Source organism: Cyclopterus lumpus, chromosome 10 (genome assembly GCF_009769545.1).
Source record: "Cyclopterus lumpus isolate fCycLum1 chromosome 10, fCycLum1.pri, whole genome shotgun sequence".
Classification (NCBI taxonomy): domain Eukaryota; kingdom Metazoa; phylum Chordata; class Actinopteri; order Perciformes; family Cyclopteridae; genus Cyclopterus; species Cyclopterus lumpus.
The window spans coordinates 15,787,897-15,802,222 of record NC_046975.1 but is presented as its reverse complement, the minus strand read 5'-3'; the positions used below and the strand labels follow the sequence as shown (position 1 = coordinate 15,802,222).

Here is a 14,326-nt window from a genome sequence, read left to right as displayed (position 1 = left end):
GCTCGTGGTCCTCTCTGTACGATGCGGTTACCCGATTGGGTTTAAGATGTAACTAGAGGCACGTTGGGTTTCCTGCTAAATCTGAAGGTAGACATTTGGAATTAATGGTGAACCAAATGTTTTGTTTGCCATCGGCATGTTGAAGCATTACAAGAACCAAAATCAATCCATCATAAATATGCGGCTTACTTGTGCACAAAAATCTAAAAGTGTCTCATATTTTGTAACAAAATGTTTCTCCACCCTTTTAGCAGGGGAAGCACTGCATTCTGGATGTGTCGGGGAATGCCATTAAACGACTGCAGCAAGCACAACTTTATCCGATTGCCATCTTTATTAAACCAAAATCCATTGAAGGCCTAATGTAAGTTTGAGCTTTTATTCCACTGGTTAACGTTGGAGTTGGTGTGTCTGCGATACTAATCACAGCTACTTGTCTTTTCAGGGAAATGAACAAGAGGCAGACGTACGAGCAGGCCAATAAAGTCTTTGACAAGGCAGTTAAGCTGGAGCAAGACTTTGGAGAGTATTTCACAGGTTGGTCTCACTTCTGCTTTGGGTCACTGATTAATATCAGTAGCTAATTTAATCTGTCAATAATAGTCATGATTACTTGGTGTTAATAAAAGAGATTTGAGGAACAACCCAAAGATATTCAGTGTCTGGTCACACAAGACAACAAAGAAGCTGAAACTAGATATTTAAAAACAAAAGACTAATTGACTGTCAATCAAATACCCTAATTAATCGACTAATCTTTTCAACTCTGATGGATCTTTTGTTTTATTTGTATACCAATGATTTACTTAAACCAGTGGCGTGAAGATTACGTGGTCGGTACTGGTTACAAACAGGCTCGGTAGTGAATAGTATCATACTACTGCTGAAGATGGATATAATCATCCATAATTCACGTGTTAATGTAACGAAATGTTCTTTGATCAATATTTGTTTACGTTTAACAAAATGTTTGCTCTCTAGCCTGCCACACATAAAGAGAGGCACACCCAGTTATAGTCCTTCAAGAAAGTTGATTTAATTTTTTTTAAAAAGACACCATCTGAGGAATCGCGTCATACAAATGACCTCAACACAAGCTTTGAATGTAAAATAAAATAATAAAAATACCGTTTCATCAACTCTTTATCAACATAAATTGGCAAATCCTCATATTTTAATTTCATGAATTGATTATCATAGTTGTAGCAGATGAATGATCTATTGACTTATTGATAAGTCAACCTATTGTTTCAACATATATCTGCCCTTGTGTTTGTGCCTCCAGCTATTGTACAGGGTGACTCACTAGAGGAGATCTACAACAAAATCAAGCTAATCATCGAGGAGCAATCTGGTCCCTACATCTGGATCCCCTCCTCAGAGAAGCTTTGAGCTCCCTGCCGTCCCCTCTGCATCGGTGCAGATCTCCCCTCCTGCCTCCCAGAGACCCCACCCAAGCCCAAATAGCCCCCGTCCTCACTTCCTTTTTGCAGATATGTTTCATATCAAGTTTTAGTGTCATCATTATGTTACTCTCTAAATGAAAAAGAAGTCTTATCACCATTACTGTGACTGTGCACACCCCTGCATGAGTTTCTCAACAAATCCATTCAAGACTGGAAATGCCATTCCAAAGGAATTTGTCAAATGAAAACAAAAGGGAAAAGGAATAAATCCTTTTGTGAACTGGGACTGACTGAAGATCAGAATGTTACAGAAATCTGGAAAGAGGAGTCGGATATTCAAAAAGAAGTTGCAGGGAAACCGAGACAAATCATACCAAGTTGGAACACTTTGTAAATGTTCATCAAATCACATTTAAAAAGACGTGCAAGATGAGAAGTGAAGACCAATTAAGGTTTGTTTTTTCTTTTTCTAAAAAGACTGGATAAAATCGAGCCCTGCTGATGGTATTGTTCAAGGAGTCGTCTCTCGTGTTTATAAAGACTGAGGAAATTATTGGAGCCTACAAACTGGTGATCTATTTATCACAAACCAGCTTGCTGTTTGGTCGTCTGCCAGTTGTCTGTGCTGCAGCTGATAAAGACATCTCGGGAGGCAGATCAAGAGGAAGAACCGCGTTGTGAATCTCTACATTTATATTATGAAATCACAAGATCAATGATAAAATCCCACTGAGATTTTACTACATATTAAAACCTACACATTTTACACTTCACTAGAATTGTCAATTTGGAGGGCTGTTAGATTTTTTTTTTTTGTTGTTCTTCTTTCTTTGTGGGATTATTTGCTTGTGGTTTTTAGCTGCTCTGTGTAAAGGATGGAGGTAGAGAAGTGTAACTGGGCTCTCTGCAAAACACCAAACTGCCTTACATCAAATACAAATTCTGTTTTGTGACTACCTGTTGTCTGTGAGGCAGGCTGCACACAATTTACAACGAAAAGAGAGGAAATATTATCTTCTTTTCTTACCTTTTTGTGTCCTCCGACTGCCAGGAGGCCTGACTTGAGTGCAATAGTTCAAACAAAGTCTCACCTCTGCAATAGATTAAATAAAGTCTCACCTCTGTGGGCGCCTTTTTTCTCCCCTGTATTTCAACCTTCCTATTTAATAATACAAAATTGGCCATTGGATTACAATTTGAACAGCCAGAGCCTCCTAACTCCTGTTGAGCAGCAGACCACCCGATTACACTCTCTGCCTTCCTAGAGGATTCTCTTCTGATTGAATGGTCACATGGTACTGTCCTATCTGCCGCCATGATGGTGGCCTTAAAACGGGTAGAACAAGACAATAATTGTATTGGATGTCCTAACAATTAAAGAGTAAATTTAACCTGTTTTGGATTGTCCCCCTGTCCCCCTACCAAAAATATCACTAAAGTTGGGTTTGATTAAAAAAAAACCTACATGCTTTGTGCATCTATACACGTATGAATTCTTAATGAATCTGTTGTTGATGAACCACTGTGTTGAGCTCTTAGTGTGTCTGGGCTGAGCTACGCCAGCTCAGGAATCTTTGAACGTACAGATACCATTTCCCCTGCGACTGAAAGGCCACGACGGAGCTCACAGCCGTCAAATGTGAACGAACAAGTACTGATGGTGCAGTCGCGTAGTTAAACCCAACAGCGTAATCAGGCTGTATTATGTGTCTTCTCTTTTTCGCGAGGCGGGGGCTTGTTCAAGCACGGCGGTACGGTAACCTTTGAGTTGGCTGTATGGCATCGGCGGGATTGAAACGAGCTGCCCCACCCTCCCATGCAGATCTTGGCCCTGTATGTTAATGTGTGCATGTGAGAGAGCACGTCTGAAGAAGGAATACTGTGGCCCCTGATCCTGTGAACGTTCTCGCTTTCCTCCTCAGCTTTTTGACGAGTGCAAAGGATTTTTTTCTTTTCTTTTTGTTGTCCTTCTCAGAGAGCCAGACCCAACAGGAAGCGGTAACCTAGACCTCTGGGTCCCCTGCTCTCGCCCACCCACAGAGCACCTGTACCTGCAGGCATTTTCTGAACAGGTGTGCCCACCTGCCAGGCACCACTGCTAAACCAGCTGTCATTACCTGTGTCAAAACCAGAGTTCAGGGAATAACCGAAGGGAACAGAGCCATTAATAAACTGCTTGCAGACTGTTTCAAAGGGTGTGGTAGCTGTAAAATGTAAATACGCCCCCAGCAGATCGCCCTCACCTGTGCTCCATGCATGTGTGAATCAAACTGCGACAAACATGTTTTATAGACCACAAATGTCAGGTAAGTAAAGTTTGAGCTACTCTTGAGATATAATTTCCATACAAATGTGCTGTATTGTTGGTATTTCTCTTCAAATGCCTATTGGAAAACTTACCTAGTCAGTTGGGAATTAAATTCCCTCAAGTAGGGCCTGTCTACATGTGATTTCTTGTGGAACGTGTCTGGGTGTATAGATTATAAAAAATATATTGTAAAATAAATAATTAAAGAGATGCAGGCAGAAACCTACACTATCACAGAAACCAGGAGCATTGATCAATACATCATTAGAAGTTTAGAATTGGTCCTCTGGTGTTTAGTTGAAATACAGCTGACTGTTAACAATGTGTGTGGTATTCATACCTCAGTCAGCCATATCAAAGCCCAAAGAACTTGATTTCATTTTACTCTTTCCATTGAGGTTGTGGTATATAACGAGATGGAACCTGAATGCCTCTGTGTGTGTATAATTGACGAGGGTCTTTGTTCTGATGAGAGAAATGACATATGCTTTTATTTTTTGGGTGGGGGGGGGGTCAGGTTTCTTGTTTGTACTTTTGGGTGATGTTTATGTTATAGCACATCTGTGCAGTAAGTGCTTGCAAACATGAACCCTTTGATTGTACAGTAGTTTCCTTCCTGTCACTGCAGGTGGTACAGCCTATCAGGACACTCGGCCTCATGGTCTTCCTTGTCCTAGTCATGAGGGAACACAGTCCTGCAACTTTTGTTTGGGTTTTATTTTGGGACTTGACAAGAGTTTATTTGTTTGAAAATAAAATATGTGACTCAGTTATGATTTTGATCTGCTTGTCATTGCGCTTAAAACAACTTTGTAGCTTTAAAATAATTGAATTAGACAGATTTTCTTTCAGAGATTAATCTTTGGCATCTTAGCCTTTATTGACCTGGATAGAAAATGATATGTTTCTTAAACCACTCGCAGGACATCCCACAATTACACAGATTCAAAGCATCACTTTATCTGATCTGAACATTTGACCACAACATCAATAACATTTAACTGCAACAAACTTGGATCTGAATCAATTTAAGTGAGAACAGTTAACACCGAGCTGAGAACTGGTCCCAGTTCAGCTATTCCTCCATGACAAGGTTCTTTTTGGCTTTGTCCAACCTGTCCAGGATTTCACTGTAGAGACCAGACATCTGTGGGGACACAAGAAAAACCAGTACAGCCTATAAAGTTATTGTCTCTGAAGGGCCTACAATGATGTTTATATACTTGAATTAGCACAAGACGTGTGTTTCTGTGGCCTCTGTCAGGTTTACCTAACCAGCACAATAATTCATTCTCTATCATGTTCCACTGCTACAACCGCCCCAGTCTGCTTCATTCCCTCCCTCCCCCCCTACCTGTGTCTCGTAGCTCTCCTGCAGTGATCCCAGGTGGCGGATGAAGCCCATGGCGAGGCCACACCACTTCTCGGCCTCGGGGTACTGAACCAGGCTGTACAGCAATATCCCTGTGTTCCAAGCCCGAGTCAGCAGCCACAGGGTCTCCATCTCTGGGAAGTCGTCCGGCTACAGAGAAGAGCAGGAAGATGTTCAAAAAAGGCCATTAAACGGACGCCACCTGGGTGACTGGCTTGCACCAAGTGTACGGAAGGAAATCTTTTTTTATTTTTTATTGGGTGAAACCTGTGAGTAACTTTCATCCAATCCTGTTCTACTGTATGTTAACCGTTTCTAATGCTTTGAAGTCTCAAACAGACTGTAAACAAACTAGAAGGTCTTATCATTTCTAAAGTTTCACGCGTTCTTTTCACACCACTTTATTCCCGGGCTTTCACTTTGATCCAAAGAATTCCACAGCTTTTGAGTAATAACTCAAAATGAAAGGGGAAATATGCACTGCATCTGAAGCAGTGCAATGTCTCAATAATTTGATGCCTCTTTCAGAGCTGCAGCTCACCGGCAGTACGATGACTTGTACAGCACATTAACATTCAAATTGGCAGGAAGGGGTTGGTGAATGGAAGCATCTGCTAATTGAAGTGCGGCTGAAAGCCCATTGATAAAAGAAAAAGGCTTCTATAACAGCATGCAGGCACGGAGTGGAAGAGAGGGGGTTAATTATACAGCAGGGAGCAGTCCTGTGGGTGCCAAGGGATGGCCATGATTGATTGGCGCTGACTCACTGCGGCTGCAATGATGGACAGCGCCTCCTCGTAGTAGTCCCATACCTCCTCGAGCACATGGGCCTCCACCTCTGAAACACCGCTTGGGAGGGACAGCTTGATCAGGCTGTGAACACACTTGCTACGAAAGAGACACAAAATCAGGCACACCATTGGAAACCCTTTCATCCCAGTAAACACGTTGCGGGTATTTTCATGTCGAGTCGTGGCGGGTTTGCCTGCAGCAAGCCGGGTCAGCCTGTGGTTGTTTCTTGTGCAGAGAGAGAGCAACCCTCAAGGCCTTCTTGCAAAGCAGAGGGAAGTGGGCTGGAGGCTCCATGGCTAAGGCTACATATAGAAGAAGAAAGAAAGGATGACAACATACTGCTCGTCATGTGTCAGCAGAGATCAGATGAACAATACGGCCTTTGGTTTGTCTGTGTCTTTACCTGCGATTGTCTCCAGCACCTTGGTTTCAACATTTTCAAGCTCCAAGACGGACTCCAGCACTGTCTCAAGCTTGGGGTCATTCAGCTTAGCTCGAGCCTCAAATTCATAGAGCAGCAGCAGCGTGTCCGTGGGGTCCATTGGGGAGCTTCCTATGAGCATGTGGTGAGAATCCATTTCTTTAGCTCCAATTTTATTAGACATGCAAATAAATATTATAAACAAGGCTGTAATTCAGGTAGAAAAGATGCTTAAGGTACCTGATGCTTTCAAGGTTTTCCAGACCTCCCAACAGATCTGAATGTACTCCAGAGCCTGAGTGAGCTGCTCAGTCTGTGAACCAAACAGAAACACATAACAAGCATTCTGGATTCCTTATCGCCATCTAGTGTTCACTTCCTCTTCAAAGGCAGAGGGATTCAAAATGAAACGCGTAGGCCAGCACCATTAATGTGGTTAGTCACCTCTCTTCTCCACTGGTAAATTTCCATCCATGTGGATCGAGAGCGTGCTAAATGTAGGAGATGGGCAGAGGGAGTGGGTGGCACACCTGGGCAGAGTGAAGAGACTTCCTGCAGAGCTCCAGAGAGGCAGCAGCCGCCATTAGCAGACACGTCTTCTGGCCCATGAGCAGTGTGCGATCAGAAGGGCACAGCTGGGAGAGCTACGGGTTCATGCAGATGTCATGTGTTAATTTTGATTGCCGTCTGGTTCAGAACAAGAGAAAGACGGTGGTTTGTGAGCACATTACAATCTGGAAAACTTGTGGTACGAAGGAATTTGAAAAAACATTCTCTCCTCATTCAACAACTGCTTATGTTGACAAAGTACTTCCTCCCAGTTTCTCTGGGACATCCACTCAATATCCAAAAGCAGAAGCTTATAACTGTAGACAGAATGGGTGTTCTCAGATATATGAATGCATGTGTACTCAATCAGCATCTCACGGAGAAATAAAGATTATAAATCCACTTGCAACTCCATTATTCTAATGAATGTAGTCACAATGTCAGAGGGGTCATTGTGGTTCACTCTGATTCTTTATCTTAAACTAATTTGTTTATCTTTCCAAAGCAATGCTAAATCCCTGTTTAGGTGTTATTGATCTACACCCTTGTACTTTAGATATTGATTCATTCACCTGACAAAGCTAAGGGCACTTGCCTGGTAAGAGAGCACAAAGAAATCCCTCATTCTGTCAGGGCTGCTCTCGCACTGCAGAGCCGAGTTCCACGCTGTACCAAGGATACACACACGCACACACACACGCACACACACACGCACACACACACACACAGACACACACAGAAAAAATGAAGGTGCTGCAAGATTTTTATGCGATAGCATACCATGTCAGATTGAAGTGACTTAGTACCAATCTTCCTGAACCAGTTAGCTTCGTCTGTGCGTTGCTCAACAGTCATGCGAGATTGGTGTGAAACTTTCTGCAGAGCTGCAAACAAAACATGACAGCAGATGCTGTAGTTGAAACATTTCTTCTCAAAAATGCAGTTCAACCCCTGCTGCATATGTACTCACCCATTTTGAGATATGGCAGCAGCACCTCCAGATTGCCATTCCTACATGGAGTAATGTAAGGTAGTGGATGTAAATCTCTGCTTTTGATGTGTTGAAAGCGGCATCAATACTATTATATAATCACACTTCCCCCTCACCTCATCTCATCCCTTGATCTTTCTATTGTGGAGAGCACAAGTCGAACCAAACACCTATAAGAAGATGAATGGAGAAACTGGTGTTGACCTCCTTTCTTTCACCTACTAACTGTATTATACAGAGACACACTTTCAGTGGAGAAGCAAAGGAATATAGGTCAGTGGATCATAGAGGTGTATGGAACACGAACAGACTCACTACAATCTCTCAGCAGCACATAAGCCATCTTCACTAAATGTTGTCACTTTATGTGTGAAAATCTACCATCATGTTTTGTTCACAGTCTCAACACATGGACGCTGAATGCTTTAAAATAAACAAAATATAGATATGTAAGCAAACTACTGCAGCATGTAAAACAAAAATCAGCAATAAAAAGAGAAGGTAACCTATAACTGAAAAAGCCGCCTTGATGAAATACATCTCTATAGTGCTTTGTGAAGTACTGGGACTTATGTGTGTGAGTCTGGCTTCCTTCTCCTTTCTAGCTTTCATGTGAGAGATATTTTATCAGGACAGATTATCGTTTTTTCATGCAGACAAATAATTGATGTTTAGTATTTAACTCTTCATTTGTATGTTCCCACAGACCTGAGGGCCGTCAGAACCTGAGCTTCATCTTCTGAGTGTTCACACAAGCTCTCCAGCGCCTTCATGGCAGTTTCCTGCTGTTCATTCTGTCACAGGGGAACAAACATCCTCCTCATTTATTCCACCACCCACCAGTCATATTCATCACAATCATGCAGCAGACTAAAAATAGGATTAATTTTTTCGACTTTCTCCTTACTAATTGCTAATGGCTGGTTGCTGTCCAGTGTGTTTGCTGATTGTAGCTTGGGGAAGGGAACATGCACTGATCAGGTTTCTTTTTCTAAATTAAATTGAATATGCCTGGGGAGGTGAAAGACAGCAATGCTCTATCTCTGATAGCTGATTGTTTTTACACCCAACGAAGAGGAGCTTTTCCTGGAAAAGACGCAACATGCCCAAACATCTGATATCATGCTTTTCTCCCCAAATCAGTGCAGTGACAAAGGACGCGATCCTACCTCCAGAGCAATCTGAGCAGCCAGACTGAGGAGGTTGGACGCAGCATTCTCCGATACCAGCAGCCTGTCCTCACTGGTAACAGGACTCCTGGACAGAAGTCCCATCGCATTCACTGCCTCTGCAGCTGGTACAAAATCAACCACAGAGAATATGATGAAAATGTGTCTGTAAGGAAATTGCAACACTACTACCGTAACAGCTTTCTCTACATGTATGTATAGACTTGTGTTTTGTAGATACCTTTCTCCACATTCTTCTCCTGCACTGCAATCTTGTAAACACTAAACTGAGTGAAAATACTGTCCGGATCACATCTCTCTGCTTCCTTAATTGCCTCTTTGGCCTGAAAAGCACAAGTTTTCAAATACATGCAAACACACATCGCATATATAAACTGTAAAAATGCAGCAGGAGCATTTGCCATACTGGCTGGTGAAATACACCACCTATTGTACAACGCGTTTACTTCCCTGACTTACTGTTTCGGTGGCTCAAGTTTGCTTACCTTTTCCAGTTGCTTCAGTTGCAGGAAACAGGAAGCTCTGTTCCTCTGCAGTTTGGCTGAGTTGGGCTCCATTTGACCTGCCTTGAAGAAACTCAGGGAGTAGTTATACCACTGAAGAGCCTCAGAGTAGTTTCTGGCCTGGGAAGAAAGATGGTGCGTTGTTATCCTTTGTTTATCCCTGTGTGGAAATTAAACCATTGCATTGAACCTGTGCTAACTTGTTAGGAACAGTGGGCAGTGTGTGGGTGTGTTGCTATGACACAACAGTACTGATCACTAAGCCCACATGCTGATAACTATACATGGGTATGTACACTATAAAAATATATTGTGAATTAAGGAATAAAATGGCTATGTTTAGCATACCTCAAAGTGTATGGACGCTTTATCCCACAGCATGACATGTAGACTTGTGAGAGCCTGTGGAGACAGCTGTTTTCCTGTATAGTGGCCTGTGTAGGTGAACACAATAGTAATACTAATACAGAGGCACATATACAGTGTATTTCCTGCATTATTATAAAATTAACCATGTTAACCATCTTTTGAACAAAATTCAAATCAGAGTTTTACTACAACTGGAATGCAAAACTGAAGTACCGGTGATGATATCCTCTATCTTCTGTTTGGCCAACAGCTCCTTGCCTCTCTGCAGCAGTAGCTCAATGTGCAAGACAAGAGCAGTTCCCAGTTCTGGGGACGCCTCAAAGTGCTGACACATACGCTTCAAATACTCAAATACCAGTGTTTCTCTAGAGAAATCAAAACAGACATTCAGAGTTAAATAGCTGGGCATTCCTTAAAAGAAAATATGTACATGTGCACGTGTTTATGCAAGGGTATGTGTGTGTTTTGAAAGAGACAAGTGAGAGTACTTGTACATATGCTAAAGTTTATACCTGTCAGACACAAGTAGTTTCACTGTGCTCAGACACAGTTCAAGAGAAACCTTCGATTCCAGCATGTCATTAAGTCCTGAAAAACATATTTCCATGACCTGCTTTCAATTTTGCATTTAACGCTGTGCAAGTCATCCATATACACACAGGAACATACCAAGTACAACCAGCTCTACCGGTACACCTGACATGTCTTGTAAATCCCAGGGAGTAGTTACATCATTGTAGATACTTAAACTATTTCTGGAGTATTTAAACTCATCAATAGCCATATTGAGTTTTTACAAATCCACTTTTCTTTCCAGTCGCCTCAAGAGAATCAAACTAGCAACATTTCATTCTTGAATCGACTTCTCTAACCTCTCAGATACTGACGCCCCACTGCTGCTGCTTGGTTAATGAAGTTCTGTATAAATAAATCAATGACGTTTGAGTAATAACTAACCTGCTCTGATATGGTCGTCTGAGGCCCCACATCTCAGGAGTATTCTGATCTTTAAGTACAACCCAGAGGCGCTCATACATTCCTGTCAAATTGCATAGTACAATTGTGTGCAGAGCATCTTTATTTTGGTAAGTGCAGGCTTCAGAATGCATATGTGAAATACATTTTTTAAATGATTTCTCATATCCTACTTTGTTGGCTAAGCTGACAGCATTAAGAGCCTTCTCCTGAAATCTCTGACAGTCCCACTCCAAATAAACAGTTCCGAGGAGCCTCAAAATCTTGGCCTAGTGTGAGGGCAATTATAGACAGATTTAAAAAAAGAAATAACTGTTTTACTTTGTACTCATTGTCTGTACTGAACTTTGAATTGCACTATATTACCTGGACTTCAGATCCAGGGGCGTATTTCACATTCATTTTCCCAATTTCATAGCTTTGGCTGAGAGAGAAGAAGAACAAATTACTTTCCCACTGGAACGTTTCTCACACCTTTCTGTAGAAATTAAACATTATATTTACCTCAGCCAAAATACACTGTCCTCAAACTTTCCCAGATTGTAAGTGTCTATTCCAAAGTTGTAGCACATAAGGGAGAGGTACGCCGTCTGCATTGAGAGAAAATAGTCAACATCCCCACTTTCAATAGCAATATGTACTGTAAATATGTTGTTATAATGATAACAGAGGTTTTCTGTTACATCTTTTGGAAGCCGCAGCAGCATGTCTTTACAGCGCTGCATATAGACCACAGCCTCATGGTTATTCCCTTGACTTATGGCCTGTAAAGAAGAGACTTGAACTTACTGTTAAATGTCAGGAAACAACATTCATTAGCTCAGAATGAGATTTCCCCCTCATTGTTTCTCAGTTTGCATTTTAACTGTCTCACACTTCACACTGCAAGTCTGTCAGAATAACACTTCCTCAGCTGCCAAATATCACAAGAACAAATATTCACGTTGAAGGTGTTGAACATCACATACGCCACAGCTCACCGATTCTGCCTGGCATGAGAGAATTCGAAGCAGATCCTTCTCTACATCCCCCTTGGATGAAGCGTTGTCAGCTGCTCCATCACTTCTGGATGTTAGTTGGCCATAGAGGGTTTCCAGGCTCTAGAGATATTGAATGTTGTATAATTTGTAAAGATGCTTTAAACTACGCTCAATTTGAGTGTTAAACTTAAACTTTTTCACCTTGACAGCAAATCTTAAGAAGTTATCTGCCAACTGGGGATTCTTGCAGTCCAGCCAGGTTCTCCCTGTCTTGCTGGCCATCTGTAAAGATTACACACTGACAAACAGACTTTGTCCCCCTGAAATGTTGAGCACTCACAGAGGGCGTCTACAGTATTGCATACCAGGATCTGCTTACGGATGATGCCCTCTGTTGGATTCTCAGGCACACAGCAGCACAGCAGACTGCATGCGACATGACGCACTGTGAAGATGGTGAGAAAGTTTGACTGTGGCCAGGTACAACCCAGACTAACCCTGCTTGTAATCGTCACATTGTGCCAACATTTCAGATGATACGTCTGGTCATTTCAACTGTCATGATAAATAAATACTGCATTTAGAAGTGTACCTTTTGCTTTCTGATTTGTATTTATAGTGCTGCCCACATTCTTAGTAACTGCCCAGTTCCACAGCTGGATGGCACACTCCTCAAGCTGTAATAGGATTAGGACAATTAAATATGCATGAAACTTACATATTCTGCCAAGTTATAGCCATATAAAGGTGACATAATGCTATATTAGAAAAAAAGAAACTTTGACTAAACTTTACAACTTAGTTACAGAGGTCATTTAAATTAAAGTCGAATCAGACTGATGACTTACACAAAATACATTTTTGTTACCAACTACAAAAAGGCTTGTTGGTATTACATTATGGAAGGTCCTGCTTTGCAGGAGTGACATTTGTGACGTTGCTGATTGTTTATTGTTGCTTTGATTTTTATTTAACTCTCACAAACATGTGTCTACCTGTGGATCTGGTATTTTGGGGAAATCCTCCAGACCAGAGACCTCAGAGAAGAGTTTCTCTATCACCTCATCATAATCTGCAGGCTGTTTGTGCAGCAGATCATCTGTGAGACCTGTGTAGGAATAAAAGAAAAATAAAGACATGTTGACAGGCAATGGCTAATTGTACTTCTAATGTGTGTCTTTTGGCAATTTGAAACACAATTCTGAAATTTTGTTGTAACTTTTTTAAATGCGGACCGTTGATTATGTATTCTAGTTATTCAGTCTTAAATACAAGTGCATCACAAGTTTCCAATCCAGTATATGAGAATGTGAAATAAAGAAAAATTAACTCTTCAAAAATTCAGAAGCCGTAACAAAAGTTCAGAAGCCGTAACTTTAATTTCAACAATTGTGTATTACAATTCTCAATGATTCCGGTATTCTCCCAGTGACTATTTTAACTAGCTACTAGGTTAACCTAACTAGCTAACAGTTTGCTAGGTGATTTGAATGAGTCACAATAAAGCATTATTTTTAATAATTAGCGTTAGGTAATTTAGGACAGTTAAAGTTGATTGTATCAAAGGAGGCGTGTTAGTTAGCCATATTCATGTACCATATACTCTATTCAAATCCGCAGGGCATAATAAGCCAATGCAGAGGAAACATTAGCTTAAACATAAACCAGCTAACCTAGCTAGCGGTTGAACTCTATGGTAACCTAGACAACGGTTACTGGCCCACTGCCCGGATAAACTGGAGGTCTCGTCCATAAAACTACTTTATCTACAAATAACGCTTAAGTTAGTAACGTTAGTTCGACCGGAAGAGTGAAAGGGATAGTTACTCACATTTCACTGTGGAAGCAAACCGCTCCATGTTTTGGTGGAGTAGAGCAGGTGTCTCTGCTGGGGCGGATGTTGGCCCCGTTCGTTTGATTGACAGCTCACACAAATGCCGCGACGTTTGTCCAGGAAGAGCCAGAAGGTGAGTTTAACAAAATTAAGTTTTAGCGTGAATTCTCCATGACTTTCTGTGCACTCATATCCTATTTTTACTCTGCGACTGGTTAATATTGTCCAGAATATATAGCTCACACTTTCCATGATTATTTTACCTTTAGCTTAGTTGGCTTTCCAGTTTAGAGACATTGACATACCCAGATGGCACTAGCTTAATGTCGAGATGCCAATCATTCGAGCAAGTTATGTTCCACCTGCTGGAAGTGGTTTCACTGGTTCTGATCATCTTAGAAATGGATATTATTCTGCATTAATGCATGATCAAAGTTTCTCAGTTGCCGTTGTTATTTATTATTATTCTGCAATGAGTCCCTTCGCTGGGGATGATGGGGAGTGTGTCTCCTAGGGTCCGAGCTAGCTAACGTTATATGTTCCCCAGCTCAATATCTTAGTATGATACATTAAGGAGACCTTTCAAAGGGTTTCATGTTCTCAGCAATGCCTTTTTCCCTTGGTCAAATGTCCAAT

The 14,326-nt window shown here is 41.5% G+C and overlaps 2 protein-coding genes across 8 annotated transcripts in view; one reads left to right on the top strand and one right to left on the bottom strand.

The window, feature by feature from the left end:
• Positions 1-2,887, top strand: part of dlg3 (discs, large homolog 3 (Drosophila)) — a 74,204-nt gene extending 71,317 nt beyond the window's left edge. For 4 of the 7 annotated variants that reach the window (XM_034542926.1, XM_034542928.1, XM_034542923.1 and 1 more), the window contains 3 exons: positions 255-364; positions 446-537; positions 1,286-2,887. In XM_034542926.1, coding sequence (XP_034398817.1) covers positions 255-364; positions 446-537; positions 1,286-1,392 — 309 coding nt within the window. In that variant the 3' untranslated portion in view covers positions 1,393-2,887. Of the gene's footprint in view, positions 1-251; positions 365-445; positions 538-1,285 lie in introns of all 7 variants that reach the window. The other 3 variants (XM_034542925.1, XM_034542922.1, XM_034542924.1) reach the window with 1 other exon arrangement.
• A 1,671-nt stretch (positions 2,888-4,558) lies between these two features.
• On the bottom strand, positions 4,559-14,198 carry tex11 (testis expressed 11). The gene is made up of 29 exons (XM_034543264.1): positions 13,688-14,198; positions 12,852-12,964; positions 12,449-12,533; positions 12,222-12,301; positions 12,058-12,138; positions 11,857-11,976; positions 11,560-11,640; positions 11,381-11,466; positions 11,243-11,300; positions 11,050-11,145; positions 10,859-10,940; positions 10,414-10,489; positions 10,115-10,266; positions 9,881-9,966; positions 9,515-9,652; positions 9,250-9,352; positions 9,009-9,133; positions 8,548-8,633; positions 7,956-8,009; positions 7,819-7,859; positions 7,655-7,732; positions 7,444-7,514; positions 6,830-6,943; positions 6,540-6,612; positions 6,282-6,431; positions 6,072-6,180; positions 5,854-5,974; positions 5,069-5,236; positions 4,559-4,861 (listed from the first exon to the last, which is right to left on the bottom strand). The coding sequence occupies exons 1-29, from the start codon at positions 13,713-13,715 to the stop codon at positions 4,790-4,792; spliced, it is 2,727 nt and encodes a 908-aa protein (XP_034399155.1). The 5' UTR covers positions 13,716-14,198; the 3' UTR covers positions 4,559-4,789.
• Positions 14,199-14,326: the final 128 nt, after the last annotated feature.